General features: G+C 38.9%; 1 protein-coding gene across 2 annotated transcripts in view; it reads right to left on the reverse strand.

Moving 5' to 3' along the window:
* Positions 1–16917, reverse strand: part of RASGEF1A (RasGEF domain family member 1A) — a 144864-nt gene that overhangs the window by 49540 nt on the left and 78407 nt on the right. The window contains exon 2 of one of the 2 annotated variants that reach the window (XM_054637123.2): positions 740–854. The exons of the other annotated variant lie outside the window; for it this stretch is intronic. Within the exon in view, the coding sequence (XP_054493098.1) occupies positions 740–781 (42 nt within the window). The 5' untranslated portion in view covers positions 782–854. The remainder of the gene's footprint in view (positions 1–739; positions 855–16917) is intronic. 2 annotated transcript variants of the gene reach the window in all.

Below are 16917 nucleotides of genomic sequence, written 5' to 3' on the forward strand. Positions count from 1 at the left end.
CTTCATGTTAGTGGTGAAGTGGGTTTGGTTTTGTGTAAAAGTATGGAAATTTTAATAAGGATGTAGAAATAAGTAGATTGGGGAAACAGAACAGTCGGTAAAGAATGAGGAAGAAAGCAGAGGTGATGGCAAAAGACAATGACATAACTTTATGGAAATGGAACTGACATTTATTTACAGGAAATGTGAAAGAACAGTTTAGAATGAGAAGGTGAGAAGACAGGGATGTGATTATATGCTAGTATGGAAGAGGTTGGTAGAATACACTTAATGTAGGCGTGCAGAGGATGAGGTTTCTGCAATGGACACTACTGATGGACAAGAATGGTTTGACTTTACCAAGTGATGTGTGTGTTTAGATGAGATCTCAGAAGTGGGTGACTGAGGGGCACAGAATGAGTCCCATAATCAGAGATTTGTCTGAAGCCACAGAAAGGATGGATGGGAGGACAGGGGAGTGTGTTTTGGCAGCACATATCAACAATATGGAATTTTACAATGAACTGTTATTGCAGTGTGCTTGCCTGCATTTCCTAGTGCACAGTTTGGCTTAACATATTTCCAAGAGGCATTCTTCTGCTCTCTAATGTCTGAACTAAATTTTATTCAAGTCTAAGACTGCCCAATGTGATTTCTGAACAATACAAATCTCTAACTATAAATTATCCTACACTGGTGCTTTCAAATTTAAAAAAAAAATCTTTTATGTAAGACTCATATAAAGTAAAATAATACTTACTTTGCATTTCTTTACAGCAGCTTTGCACAGTGGTTCTGCCATCCAGCCTTTCCCAGTGGGTGGAATTCCAGCTATTTCACTCTATGATTTTTGTCATGTGTCTTGCCTCCTTCCCCTTAAAATGAGGGGTGCAATGGATTACTATTAGAACACACTACTAATTTGCACTGAAAATGCATTGTAGCATCAGAATAAAATTTGACATACATATTTTCAGAGATGGGAGTATCATAAGAAGGAAATAGGAAAAATTATGGTATACAAAGAAAGGGAAAAGGCAGAATTTTAAATACTAGGTGCCAAGAGAAAGGCAATAGGAAGAGTTTGAAGGGTTAAACCACCCCAGCTAAATTCCACCAGCAATTTTTTAATAGTCACATTTTTTAATAGCGACAGAAATTTTTTAATAGTCATTAAGAAGTTATTTCTAGCAAAATACTAATATTTATGTTGATAAATTGACTAGTCATTAAACTGTTTCACAAAAACCTTGGAATTGAGAATTTTATTCCTTAGTGCAGCTAGGATCATAGAAGATGAGATCTTCTTTTCCTTCTTGAAAAGTACTATCACAGCATAAAGAAAAATGACAGCACAATCAAATCTCATCAGGAGGATGGATACGTCCCTAACTATATATGTTTAAATGTGACACAAAAATAAAGCATATGGAGAAACTGGCAGCTATTCTGTTGACACATAGGGTAGAATGGATTGAAGAGAATCCAGGTTTGAGCTGTTCAAAGACACACTGTAAACACAGAGATTATTCACCACAGAACAACTTGAAAACCATCTTGTAGACTTTTAGTAGGAACTGCATTTTTTTTTCCTTTTTTTCTTTCTACAGGAAATTCGTTGTTGCTGCATTACTAAGCTTAACTTTATGTTGTGATGTAATACTGCTGATTTGGGAGCAGTTTGTAATTTCAAGGCTTTTGTTTTCTTTTTTTCTGAATATGAAATTAAACCAGAGCTGTGAGCATCCTGACTGGCACCAGCCACATGGGGCTGTTACAGCTGAAGCTCTTTAACTTTAGCCATGGCACTAACCTGAGCTGTTCTCTGAGCAGATAGCTCTTTAGCACTGAGACCTCTACTTTTTATAAATCTGAATTACTTGCTGGAATTAGATATAGAGGGAACCTGACAGACAAGCAGAATAAGCACACAAAACTCACTTGCCTTGAAAATTAGACTAAAAAATGACACTTATTTGCCCAAAAACATAGTATGTGGTTGAATGTATAAATACTAATACACCAAGTAGGGTAGGTGTCAGTTATGAGCATGATTATGGCTTTATGGTCATAAGGAATTAAGGACTAATCTTCATATACTTGTACCTTCAAGCCTGAATTATCCAGAGCGTTTCGATGTTATCAATAAATTTTGTTTTCAGTTAGTACTTGATCAAACTCTTAGCTTAAACCAACTTTTTAATAGCTTTTAGGGTCCTTGTACTCTTAATTGAACTTAGAGTTAATTTTAATTAAAAATAAAAGTTTTCAAAGCAAAATGTTGGTTTACTTTGAAAAATCTATTAGATTTTTATCATCTAAAGAGAAGGAAAGCAAGTAAGCCAGAAATACCAAAACTGCATTTTTGACTTGGAAGTATATTTTTCTGTTACTTTGATGAGATGCAAGATTTTTACGTGTTGATAGTATCATTGAAGAAATGCCCCTCCTCTTCCTACTGAAACAGAAGTGAAAATGTTGGGGTTTTTCTGGTTTTGTGTTTGTTTGTGGTTCTTTTGAAACCCTACATGTGTTCTGCATTCAGGAGAGCTTCTCCAACAGTTATGAGGATTTATAGGATGGCTTCTCTATAAATATTAGGAAACCTTCTGGCAGGCCTTCCAAGCTCTGCTGCAGATGCCATCAGAACCTAAAGCAGCAGGAGCAGAGGGCTGTGATTAGTTTTGGCTTTTAGTAAACCTGGTTTACCAGGGGGCCACTACATTCATGTAGCTTCTACATCAAGACTGGGTTTTTTCCTGTAAAGTAGAGCATGTGCTTTAAATGTTCTTTAAATGCCAAAAGCATTCAAAGGCAGAGTTTGTCTTGCCTTCCAACACTGGCAGGATGTGCTTTCAGTTCTGTTAGGCACAGGTTGGGATGCAATCAGTGCTTACACTCTCTCCTCGTTTAGCTTCTTGCTATGTCACACTTGACTTTGGGGGGAGGCGGATGTGCCCATATAGGGTTAAAGTAGGCAGTGACTTCAAAACCCTGCAGACAGGCAGCTTCCCCTTTTTTGTAAGGAGAGCAGCTTCCTGCTAGCACTGACACTGCAGAGTGGAAACCCCCACCCCTCCCAGCGTGTTGCATAGTGGAACCCTCAGCAAGTGTGAAAACATAATGGTATGTTTAATTTTGGTGAAGTGGGAAACTACTGAAAGTGGGAGTAAAAAAGTTCTCATGGGGTCTTTTCATCATTCACCCAGTTACTTGTATACACTGATGTGGAGGGGAAGAAGAAAAAGCTGATAAAATCCCATAGAAACCACAGAATTTGAGGACATTTTTGCAAAACTTGGTATTAGAGGATATAACACTTAGGTCTCTTCTGCATACTCCTTGTTGAGATATTATGATAATACTAATGATGCCCCAAATTTGTTTTTTTCACTATTTGAAAGCTGTTTATTGGTGAGCTCAAGTGGTTTTGTTTTTTCCTAATGTAAAAACCCTTCTATGCTGCAGGCTTTGAATTAGAGGCACTACACTTTCCTAGAAAGCTGTAAGAGTGCTGTTGAACAAAAGATGGGTTAGATTGTAATTCATATTTCTAATTCTGTGAACACTTCCTGTGAAACACTTTTGTGGGCTTCTTTTGCCACTGGAAGTCACTGACTTTGGAAGGAGTCACTTGTTTTGCCTCAATTTTTGGTGTGTAAAGGTTGGTTCCAAATGTTTAGCAACAAAGTCAATTTCTGAATGTTACTACTGCAGTTTAGTTTTGCTGTGCTTTTTCTCAAAGCTTTGGCAAGGCTGCTGCAACACATGAATATGGATTTAATTTATTTTTTTTTAATCTGAATAGTGGCTGTGTTTTGACTTGCACTTCATTATAGTGCTAAAAGTTATCTTGGTGTCTCTTCTTGCTTGGTATTGGTTTGTTCCTATCATTTGTCAGTGCCATTGATTCTGACCTGGAACAGGGAACTCTTACAGGATTTTAATTACTTTTTACTGAAAGGGAGCAGGTGCTTGCCATGAGAAAGTAAGTACCAGGTGGCATGGTCTGATACAAGATGGGCAGTAATCTGCCCTTGGAAAGGTGGTTATTTATACTATTACTCTAGAAGGGGATTTGCAAGGGTTATGAGAATTAAGCATTATTTCATGTTGAAAATTTATTTTTAATATACGCTTGGAATGATTAAAACAAAAGTGAAAAAAATAGCTGTGGTTTTTGAATACGTGGGAATTTAATTTTTTTTTAATTTAAAATCTTTTAGCAAGTAGTGAAAATTTTGAGGAAATAGTTCTTGGATGAATAAAACTGACTTCCCTTTCAGTTTTATTTTAAGTAGGAAAGAGGAAGCACTCTAGAAAAATACCCAGAATATAATTTCATGATGTCTGATTTGTGGCTTTCTGAAGATTATCTTTGATTGCTCAATGCAACTTGTTTAAGAGAGTGCTGATGAGAAAGAAAAACTGCTTGAAATAATCCTTCCTATCTGTAAAAAAAAAAGACTTTTTTTTTCTGACAATGAATTAGAATGGAAGCCAGATTTGATTGTGTTTGTCAATTAAACTTTGAAAATATGACAAATGTGGAAACATGTCAGGAAAACATGTAGATTATGATGGATACAATCTTATTTTTTTCCTTTAAAATTGAGATAAATTTCCCTTAGGCTCTCCCTGGTACTACGACCATAGGTTAATGTCAAGCAGAGGAAGTGAACATTGGAAACAGCTCACAGGTGTGTGAGAGCACAACATCTTCCCTGTGCTGCAGGTGCCCCTGGCTGTGCTGCTCTGGGTCCTGCAGGCCCATGGTGTCAGAGGCACTCGCTGAGTTATGGAAGTGGTGCTGAGCATTAGCCCAGGGCTTCACACCACAGAGTGGGACTGGGGTTGTAGAGCTAATGGCAGCATTTGGACCCTTTAGAAATGGACAAAACATACTGGGCTAAACTCACTTCTGTGGTTAATTTCTATGCATGTAAAGATGGATGGTGCTTTTTTGGATGGTGCTCTGGAAAGCGACCCTGGGATGTTGTGTTTTAACCTCAGGCTTTATCTATAGCTGGTTTCATGCAGGAAGCTGCTATTAGACTTCAAACACTTGTTCCTCCCTGTGACACCTGTGCAATTATGGATTCAATTTTTTAAAAGCATGGAAAGATACAGAGAAAACTAAAATGTTTTCTTCCACAGTGGTTTCCCAGTGACCTCTTTTCTTTTGTTGTTAAGCAGGGACTGTGGATTAAGTGATTTCCACTGCTTTTTCTGCAATTTCTTGTTCTTGTCATACTGATCTAGATGATATTAAATGTCTCTATTACATTATACTTTTTAATGCTTCTTAGCGGTACTGCAAGAAAAATAAAGCAGATTTAATGCTTCTCAGAAGTACTACATATAAAATAAAGATGCAGACCTTAGACCACATGATCCTATCTCTGCTAGGACTCATCAGGCAAGAGCCAAGCATGGCCATTTGTGGAAACCTTGCAGGGTGGCAGTAAAGGCTTTGGTCACCTGATTTTTGCCCATGTTGGCAGGGCTGCAAAGAATACAATCCCCCGTTCTTTGCGTGTAACAGATCATGGCACAATATTGGTCCTTTAGAAAGAAATGCAATGTTTTGCTGCCTATAATAATTGTGGGACAGTATGGCATGTGTGAACTCTTGACAGTTTGGCTGTATTTCATTACAATAAATCTGATTAAAATCTGTTCATCTTGGGAGTGTCTGAAGACACAATCTGGGACCAAGTCCATTTGCTGGTTCTGCTGCAGATTCCTTTTTGAGATGTATTTTACCTCCCTTGTTCCTGGTTCGATACGTGGTTGTACTGGCTTTGGTTCTTCTTATTTTTCTGAAGTATGGAAGTGGAAGATGGAAAATTTATTTTTCTATTTCTTAATCATCTCCATCCGTGACCAATCACTTCCAACGATGAGCACTTTTATTTCAGTATTAGAAACTGGAAATTGGCAACTATTTGGCAGGGCTATCCAATGTCTTACTGTTTCATTGTGTAGAACTCTTGGTGATGCTGAATAACAAGCTCAAATTACTTGCACCAAGTCTGCTTCTTTTTTTGTTGTTGTTGTTTTGTTGAAAAGTGTTTTAATTTGCAAGTCAGAAGGAGAACTTCTGACCGTACAACTGCTGTACACTTTTCAGGAAGCAGGCTATTTATTGGGGTTTTCCTTGGTTAAGCAGATTACTTGGCATGAGCTCAACGTTTGCAAGTTTTAAGCCGAGTTTTCCTTGGCCTATCTCCATTCCTGGGCCCTTTATCCACTCTTAGTCATCCTTTTTAACACAAATACGTGTGGTCACATCACAAAGGAACACTAATTTCTTCAAAAAAAATTGTCATTTGGTGAATCACTTGGTATTTGCATTAATGATGAACCGTTATTTGTCTCTTAATAAAAACTGAAAAGTTGCATATCAAGGAGAAGAGTCAGTAGTTTTATCATGTTTTGGGGGCTGTGTTTTGCTTTATTTGTATTCAGCTGATTCTCTATAGCTTCACTGTTCAGTAAAAGTTCAGTGTATGAGTTGGTGCTTTCAGCTGCTCCCTGTGGCCACAGCCTTGTCTTTTCTGGTGTCCCAGAATAGAATGAGGATCCTCCCAAGAGCGTGATGCCTCAGGCTGCCACCTCATGTGACCAAAGCAGAAGCTGTGGAAAAAGCAACTGTCCCTAATTCTGAGAGGAAATACCCACCAACTCAAGAAAAAATCCAGGCTGGAAAGCACCAGAAATTTCCCACATCAATTTCCAGCATTTTTGTTGTTTACAGACAACTCAGAACTCTTTGATCTTAAAATGGTTTATACAGTCACTATATGAAAATTGTTATAAAAGGTGTTTGAAAGTGATAGTGTGGAAGAATGTGGACAGGTTTGAGAAGCAGGCCTTATTCCAAGAAAAAAGACAATATCAAAGAGAGTGCCAGAATACTTCTGGGAAGAAGAGGTGCTGGTGTTGCAGCCAGGATGTGTTTCATTGGTTTGAAGTGAAAAGGAAGTGAAGAAAAACTTGAATTTTGCACACATTATGAAGCCATAAAAAGCAGGACATACATTAAGAGTTTGAAATCCTCTGCTAAAAAAATAATGCTTTTATGGTAATGTAGGGCACAAAATAAGAGTGGGCTCCTGAGGATCTGGGCTGAGGGCCAGCAGGCAGTGACCTCTGCTTCTAGCCTGAATCACCATGTTGCTGTCTCAGTGACATGTTGTTTTCCTGGTAGATAGAGAGGGCTATTCTATGGAAGATTGACTTGAAAGAATATATAAAGGTTGCTGTGACAAATGAGACTGGGGAAAGCACTGTGCCATTGGTGGTTGCCATTCTGCACACCCTAAAGAAAACCTCAGCTCAGGCAGTGGATTCTTACCTTGTGGTTATGTGCCATGCACAGGAGAGAGCACCATTCTCATAAATCAGCATGAGGTGGCATCAGAAAAAGCAAGGAGTGTAGCATCAAAATACTAAAGGGCTGATTTTTTTGGGATATCCTTCCTTTATTGAGAATTTGTTTGAGTATATTGTATGTGTGTATACTTTGGCATTTCTTTGTCATGTAATTTAGGTAGAAGCATTCCCTGCCTCTTACAGTTTGTTCCTGGAAGAAGTTTTCTTTGCTGTCTCCTTCTTTGGGTTGTTTTAATCTCCCACACTGCATTGTGGTGCTTTTATCTATTTATTTATTTCAAACCATAAGTATATTAGGCTGTGCTCTATCATTTTGGTAGCAAAACATCACAAAAAGCAAAAAACTAGAGGGAATCAGAAATTCTGTGTTCCACCATCTTACATCCCAGATCAGGCTGGATAAAAGAGTGGGATAAGTACTGGAAGCTAATGCTGTGCTGATCATAGTCTGCAGCTTATGAGAACTGTCTCACGTGCTGTGGCCTCATTGATAATGTGTTGCTGATTCAAGGTTTTGAAAAGTTACCAATTCCTAGTCATCCTTTTGTTTTAATCTATGGCTTGCTTTTAAATTAGTTTCATGAAAGATTTTTTTTCCTATCTTGTCTGCAGTGTAATGGATGCTGTTACAAACCAGTATAAACATTTTAGGGATTTTATTGACAAATTGAATAAAATAATTTAGAAAAGTGATCTAAGGAAAAACCAAAAGCAACAGTAACCTTTCCTTCAAGTAACTCTGCATCTCTCTACCCTCCTTTTCTCATAACCAGTGAGACAGGATAGATTGATTTGGTGCTGAGATTTCCTCACAACAGAAATGCTTCATTCCAGTTTACAGTTTGAAAAACTGCCAGTGTATATATTTCTGTTTCTTAGAAAAAGTCATTAGCACTACACCCTTGCTGTGATGAGAAAAACATGATCACAAAAGACACCTTTGGTAATTCCAGAAATGAGACAGTCATCATCACAAAGAGACACAGGAATAAAATAAAAGAAAAATCACTATTAAGTGCTGAAAATTATTAAGACCAGTGCTTCCAAGTTCCTCCTCTGTTTTAGCAATTACTTTATGCATCTGTCACTAGCACCTACTTGTAGTTCTTTGCATTTAGCTTTTCCCACTATGCAAGGTGGTATCTTCTTAGGTTTTTTGGATGCTGGGTGGGATTGTTTTTTAATTTGATTTTGGGGTGGATTTTTTTGCCTTTTTCTTTTCTTTTTGGACATTTTTTCCCTGTTTCTGGTTACATGGGAGGTGCAATTCAAGCATGATGAGCACATGGGTACCCAGGGATGGTTTTCCCAAGAGCAGCAACACAAGGAAAAGGCTGGCCAGGCCATGCTTGGCTGCTGGTGTGTGCTGTGTGTGCTGCCTCCATGCAGACATGCCCTCCCTGCTCTTCCATCCTTCTGTTTTATAGTTGATCTTAAGAGAATCAGCCTCAATCTGACAGACATGGTGAAGTTCAGGGGTGACCAGGCACCCTGGGAGGTGTCATTGAGCTTGTTTAGCAGAGTGTAATATCCACTCTGTCACACACTCATCTGTGCTTCAAGAGAGCTTAAGTGTGACATGAGTAAATACATACTGGACTGATCAGCCCTAAAGGTGACAAAAAAACATTTCTCTCCCATTAGGTTATTTTAAGCATTTATTTTCATCAGTCCATGTGTTGGTTTATGACAGAGGTGTGTGTGTTTTTTACAGAATCACAGAATATTTGGAGTTGGAATGGCTCACAATGCTTCAAACAATCAGTTTCAGTCTTTAGCTGAAATTAAAGCTAATCAAGCTGATGTTGATGGTTGCAATGACCTGGCCACCAAAAATGCATTGTCCAACTGATTTATTAATGCATGAGCTGGTGTACCAAGTGTACAATGTAGTTCTGGCTACTGCTGTAGTTCCTGGAGTGTATCAGGCCTGAAGCATATCTAAATGACAAATTTCAGCAATAAACTGCAGAGTCATCATTAGTCACATTTTATTATTTTGACTTTGAGGTTCAAGACAGTGACAATATATGAGATTGTCAGCTGAAACAATTCTTAATTCTGTTAAAATCAGCACACTGGCTGAAGCTGAGGCTCAGTGCCATACAGGAAGGTGCAGGGCCAGTCTGAGAGCACTGGCAGAGCTCTGCTCTGCTGCTGAGGGCACAGAGGGACACATGGTGCAGGTCAGGTGCCATCTCCTCCCAATGCCTCTGCCTTGCACACTGCAGGTGCAGCTGCCAGCACCCAGCTCGTTGAGAGACCCTTGGCCCTGCTCACACAGATTTAGGCTGCTTTTACCCCACCCTTGGGTCCTGTCACCAGGGACACACCGAGGATGTGTCACCTGTCATTTGCAGGGGTTCCCTTTTGCTCTGATGTGCTAAAGCAAAGGCTTTGTGGAAATGTTTTGTTCCTGAAATTAATGCTTGCCATTTGTGAGGCATCTTTTGTCTCAGGACTGTAACAGTGCTACAAACAGTAGAAAATTCATCTTTCCTGGGGGAACTGCACTTTATTTGATTATTTTTGAGCAGTTAAGTTTGTTGGCTAGGGGATGTTGAATTGCTTAAAATTAAGCACTTAAAAATAGCACTTTTCCTTCATAGATAAGGAAGGATTCAGAAAAGATAAGGAGTGCCAGTAACTTTGTTTTTCAAAGAAAGGATTGGGTATCTGACCAGTGATTTTTGTCTGATGCTGTTCTGAGTTAATGGCAAAGCCAGGCAAACCATGCAGCCCTCACAGCATCCAGTGCTGTGACCCACTCAGCTCATTTATTGGTACAAAACCTCCAAAGAAACCCATAGCAATATTGTCTTTCTTTGACCTTTCATCACTCCTTTGTGGATACATGGGGGAAAACTCTTTTTTCACACAGTTGACAGTAGAGATAATGTGTAGTTTGTACAAGCAAAGACACTTCAAGCATCTCTCAGCTTTCACTGAACTGAAAAGACATTTCATTAAAAATGTATTGTAGAGCTTATTTGTAATTAATCATAGCACTATGAAAGTGAGTTTCAGTTTATTACATATGGTTAATGTAAGCACATGGTCTCCTGTGGAAAGCTGATTTAGCTGGCATTTAACAAGCCTAATGCAATTCCTTCTGCTGAGGTTAATGCCAGAGTGTCAAAATATTTTTAAATGTCTTTTTTTTCTGAATCTTCTTAAGTCCTTCATTATAATTATGTGGTACTATGCATCTTGGTTCATTTAGAACGCAGGTATTGTTATTAATTTCACGTTTTTCTGCAAATGTAAAAGGACTTTTTCCCTAAATACTGGATGTTAAATCTGAATTAAAAGTACCATTCCTTCATAATCTTTAATTTCTCTGATTGCTGTAGCATGTAGGGACACTAGGAGTGGTTGCTTTCTTAAATTCTTTGACTTGGTATGCTCCTCTTGAGGAGATTGTTACAAACTTTAATTTTAGTTTAGTTATAGAGTAAGTAGGTTTTTAATTTTTTTACTTTTGAATTATAGAGATTATGTAATTCAGTTTTGCAAAACTAAGCCTTTCTTCTTTTACATCTATTTTATACAATGAAAGCAGTGCTGGAGTTTGGTTTAGCTTGTTGGAAATATTTCAGAAAAAGCATAATAGCAATGGGGCCTGGAAGTGACCTGAGGTATCACTTGAAATCCACCCAAGATAAGGTCCACAGTATTCATGGAGCATGGATTTGAAGTGACCCTTGAAAAGTTTCCATAGATTTGTTTGTGAGTGTTGCAAACCAATAGAGTCTCTTTGTGGGATATTTTCTGGTATTTTTCATCTCTCTTGCTGTTCTCTGGATGCTCCATGCATTTTTATAGTTTGAAGCTCAAATTTGGGTACTGTATTCCAGCTGAGAGACACTAGCATTAAAAAGAGTGGATTAGTTACCACTACTGCTTGCATCTGGAATCCCTTTCATCTCTTAAAATCTTGTTTTAGCAATCACACTGAGTTACATTGTTGGCTTGTGCTGTGATCTGCTGCCCCTCCTGCCTACTGAGCTCCTCTCTTTGTGTCAGTGGATTTGTCACCAGTTCTCTGGGCTCACCTTGCATGTGTCTACCTTGAACTTGGTCCTGTGGTTTTTAAATTCTAGTTTGCCAGGAGTTGGCAGTTTGAATTTAAATGTTGTCTTCCCAAGTACATCTCCTCCTGCTTTAGTAATATTTTTAAGTTCTCATGCGTAATTTATGCAATTTTTTGATGATGTTAGACTACTGAATAGACTGGGCAGAATGCAGTGTAGATACCATATAATAACCCCGCTGGGGACAGCTGGCTGACACAGGAGCAGTCACTGATAGCTGTTTATGATTCTTTGGCTGATTGTGGTCCTGCCCAGGCAGGTTCTCTGCAGGGGAATCTGTCCCAGAGTCCATTGGAGAATGTGACAAACCAAATGGCTGAGGACACTTTAGATGTGTCACTCCTACTGCTGTATCCTCATTGTGAGGCCACTTATCCTGTCTAAGAAGGGAGTTTGACAGCTTTGATATGATCTGCCCTCAGCAGGCTTGTATTGGCTCTTTCTCGTTGCTTTATTGTGCTCTAAGAATTTATAAATAAATAGTTTTCCTCCTGAGCATTGCAGTTGGCATCCATGGATGTAATACAGTGAATCCCTCCTGCTTCTACCAAGGAAAATGCTCTGCTCATCTTTTTCCAGCCATCTAGGATCCTCCCCTTCTATGCTCTTTGCTGGTTGCAAAACAGCCTTATGGAATTGGCACAAATGGAATATTGGAAAACTAATTACATTTCTATTCTCATGAGCTTCTCATCTGAATACCACAGCTATTAGAGGATTAATTAGCTGAACAAACATTAGCTGAACATCAAATGTTTACAGCTAACTGAATTCCAGATTTACACCATGGACAATACTATTATGCTAAATTTGCTATGACTTTTGCACACCAACTCCAGCAACAACAAATCCTGGGTGTGAAGCAGTTGGTTTCCAGGGCAGCTTGTGCTGGCTTTGCCCCACCATACTGACTGCCAGGCTGAGCTGCCCTGGCCCAGGTACCCTGCCCTCCAGCCTGGCCTCCAGCTCCTGGAGGAAGCATGTCTGCCATTGCTCACCCGAACCGCCGCTGCTCAAAAAGTCCAAAGACTTGGGCAAAAGTGGCTAACAACAAAAACTGATGCTAATCTTTTTGTGTTTCTGAGCCCTAAATGTGCATGAAAAGTAAAGTAAAATAGGGCTGTAACTCAAAATGTCATAATCCAGGGGTTTAGTCCTTTTCCATATTTGCATCAAAGCCCCCATTTCTGTGTTCTGTCTCCTTTCTCCAGTCATTAATTATAAAGAATGCATATAACCACTTAAAATTTGTTGTTGTTCCATTCACATTGGAGAGATTATTCCTAAGCTTAGCAATAAACATACAAGGAGTCACAGGAATGTGCTTCCAGGAAATCTGCTACATCTCCTGTGACTGTTATCACAAATTCAACTGACAGCACTTAGAAGAATAAAATCCTATGAGTCTTTTTACACTCATCCACCATATCCTGTTTCATGAACTGGTGGGTCCTCCTGTTCCCTCTTGTAATGCTCACCTGCACTTTTTAACCCTCAAAAATGCCAGTGTTCATTTTTTTTAAGGACTACAGATTAGGTTAACTGACCCTCTGACTGCCTTAGTGCTACTAAAATCATCAAGATATTCTCTAGAAGCAAACTGTGTGGGTTACATTTGTAGAAAGAATTAATTTGTGTCATTTAATGTCAACTGTGTTTTAGAATTGCTTTTTTAGACAGTTGCTGTCAGCTTTCTTCCTGACACCTCACAAGCCTGCTATGAAAGAGCTTGACCCAGATCAAGAGAAGTAAAAGTTATATTACAGAACTTGTATCTTTAGGGATTCTCTGTCAGCCAAGGAGACCAGGCCTCTTGTTTCCAGAGCTGCATACAACAAAGCATAAAAGGGAAGCATATAATTCAGAAATGTTAGGGAGTTATTCTGAGCTTCTGTCTCTTGGGGTTGGATGTGGCTTTCCTGGATTTGATCTCCTTTTGAAGTTGGAAGGGCGATTTCTGTTGATATCAGGGGAAAATCAGTCAGATCTTTGGGGAGATTTCATGGGCTAAAGATAATCTGAGTGCTCTCAGTCTAGAATAAATGGGGCTGCTCCTGTGCTTTACTCACAGACAACCTCAGTTAAGCATTTACCTGTGCAAGGCTAATGAACAGAACCAGTAAGAACATCTGTGATGACTTGTGAGCAGAGATTTTATAACATTACACTGATTTCTGAAAAGCAGAGAATCACAGGGAAGCTTACTAGGCTATGAATTTATTTTGCAGTGTTAAGAGAAAAATTTATATTATTATTCATGCTGCTCTGGAAATAATAGCAACAATATCACTGTGTGCTATTCTCGGTTCTGGGAAGGTCCTTTGAGAAATGCTCAAGGTAGAGTAGCCTACAGAAACTTGCTGAACTTGCAGAGTTACTACTTAAAATATTGTGTGTAAAGAGAGAAATTCTCTGCTTGCTATTAAAAACAAGCTTTTCCTTTTAGACTGCAAATTCATATTCTGTGACCTTTTGGAACATTACTTTAACTCACACCTAATCAATTCTGAGAATACCTTTTATACCTTCAGTCCTAGATATATTTCATTGTGTAATAAAATCTTCTGTAACTACATAGTTAAATGTCTCCTCTTTTTTTTTTTAATTTTTAAAATCATCTTTTAAAAGAAGCATTCTTCATTTGGACAGGCTTGCCACCCCTTTTGCCTCCATTCATTTAAATGTTATTCTTGCTGGAAATTGCCTTTATATTCTGTTTCAGAAAAGTTTATTTGAAAATTGAGTTTTCAGTTTTTAAATCAGCTGTAAACCTTTCTCAGTGCTGTAGTAATGGTGATCTTTAAAGGTAAAATTGATTAGCTCATCAAGATGGCTTTTAGGTCTTTGGGCTGGATTTGGATTTTGTGCCCTTTTGGTATTTATTGTGTTTGTTTGGTTTTTTTGTTTATTTTGATTTTGTTTTTAACATGTGCAGAATAGTATTTTCTTTGGTCACTCAGCAATTTTGCTTTTCCCCCTTTGGTGTGAGGGAGGACAGGCTGCAGCCCTGTCATTTGGTCACAGCTGATCTCTGGGAAGAAGTTCAGCCCTGCTGCAGGCCAGGGAGTATGAAAAGTTACAGAGCTAGGAAAGAAAAGTGCCTTTGAAGCTGATCTTATTTGCCTTGTGAGTGCTGCCATACTGTGGTGCTGTTAGCAGTCTCTGTAACATTTCTGTCACAGACATGAAACTGAATATTGGAAATCTTCTCTGCCCCAAATAGCAACACAAAGAATCATTGAATTCTTCAAATGGTACAGGGAAAAAAAATCTGCATCTACAGTTTGAGCTACAGAAGCAAATGAAAGGGCTAATCATATTTACATTCAAGAGATGCCTTTTTAAATTTTTTTTAACTGTTCCTGGCTGACTTGGTAACCTCCTCTTCCAAAAATATGAGGTTCCTTCTGGCATGGTGGTTGTCCTTGAGTGTCCTTTCCCTGTCTTCCAAAGCAAAACTGATACTCCCTGCATTAAGCACATAGAGAAGAAACTCAGTCAGTTTGCTCTGTTAGTCCATGTATTTCTGTAGTAAAGCTAAGAAACACATGCTTTTTTTCTTGTAACATAAAAAGAAAAAGTTCTTCCTGCTGTGAGAATACTTTGGTTCTTTAAGATGTATTGCTAGAGGGTGTGTTTTGATATTTTGTGGCAAATAGCAAATGTAGATATTGCTAAATGTGCATTGACTTGCTCTTGGTTCCTGATTCAGGTGGTAAAATTGCTAAAATGCAGATTGGCTTTTTCTTACAGTTCATACTCTGGACAATGCCAAAGGACAAACCTTCACTCTGAACTTGCCTTGGCATCTGAGAAGCCTCCAGTTAGATCTGCTCCCAACAGTAAGTGCAATTTCTGCCTCTTTCCTCTGGTTGCTGCTGCTGTGGGATGGGCAGGAGCAATTTCAGGTATTATTGCCATCTATTCAGCATTTGTACTTATCACAGAATGTTGTCAGAGAACTATTTGCTTTTGGTAGTTTGATGAGCTTCCCACTGGCTTGGTATGTTGAAATAGCTTTGTAAAAAGTGTGATCAGTGGTGGGAATCAATGTGAAAGGAAGCTTGAAATATGTGGCCAGGAGCGAGTGGGTGCAGAAGCTGGTCTGGAGGGGATGGCAATCAGACAGGGTTGGTCTGCTGTGAAACTGCAGCCTCAGTGGCTGCCCCTGGTGTTCATTTCTGAGATTTGGTTTCCAAAATGGAAAATCTTCCTTTGTTCTTGTCACTTAAATTCAGAGGTTGGTTGTCACTTCAATTCACTGCTTGGATGCTCAATTAAGTTGTACTGAAAAGCTGCACAGGGATTGTGAGCAGAAGCTCATCTGCAGGCTGCAAGAGAGATCCTGTGGTTTTATTGCTGGTTTTCTTCCTATTTACAAATTTCCAGAAGTCTAGAAGCAATCTCTTCCAGTTGTCTTTTGTTTCTAGATAAAGTTTTTTTTTTGTCTTCAGCATTCTTCAAATGCTTTTTGACAAAGTTAATACTGTAAGGCCTGCCAAAAGGTTTGGTATTCCACACAAATTTTCACTTTGCTATGTGCCTGATAACCAAACATATTTGAGGGTCTTTCTCAGATTTTTTTTTTTTGTTCATCATCTGTCACTGCCTGTGATTAAAATAGTGCTGGGATTTAATGATATGTCCCAATCTCTAACTTGCCTTCAGTACCATCCCTGGATGTAACTTTTGGTGCAGTAGGACTGTAGTATGGGAATGTGGTTAATGAATACTGGTATTTCTAACTCTTTCCTGATGCTGTATTTAGTAGCTAGTTTTTCCTGCCTATTCCTGGTTACACTCATACAAAAACAGAGATGTGATTTTGCATCCTGTGTTGAACAGACTGCCATCTGACACACGTTGCTCTGCCCCTTTTCTGTCTGAGCAGCCTGGCTTGAAGAGTACTGGGTTCAGCCATCTGCAGGTGCAGAGGTGTCCCCATTGCAGGAGGAGGAGAAGACTTTTGCTCATGGTCTTAGCAGAGAGGTGAAGGAGGAATTCTATGTAGGATACCCTCTCAAATGTTCAGATCAGCAGGAGGGCAGCATGTGTTAAGGGCAGCTTGTCCTCAGAATGCCTGTGACATGGCTGTCATTGGGATAAACAGAAGGCTTTTTCACAGTAGCCATCACTTTCTTGCTCCTCATACATATTAAAATTCACCTTGAAATATATATAAAGAGCTGCTCTTTTCAGCTCTGGGAAAGCCCATAGGTGAAAAAGAAAAATGTAAGAACACCTTAGACATCATAGTAGCCTTCTGATAATTTTATGTGCTGCATTTAATGAAAGTCTCTAGTTAATGCAGAGTAAACTCTGCTAAAAATCTTATGATAATTTTTGGTGTTCAGTGTTCCACAAAGGCATTCCACAAGGTCATATAAAAGGATTTTGTACATGGCTGATAAGAACCTGTTCTGTAAACAGTCTCTTGCTGAAAACA

The sequence above is a fragment of the Agelaius phoeniceus genome, chromosome 9 (assembly GCF_051311805.1).
Source record: "Agelaius phoeniceus isolate bAgePho1 chromosome 9, bAgePho1.hap1, whole genome shotgun sequence".
Classification (NCBI taxonomy): Eukaryota; Metazoa; Chordata; class Aves; order Passeriformes; family Icteridae; genus Agelaius; species Agelaius phoeniceus.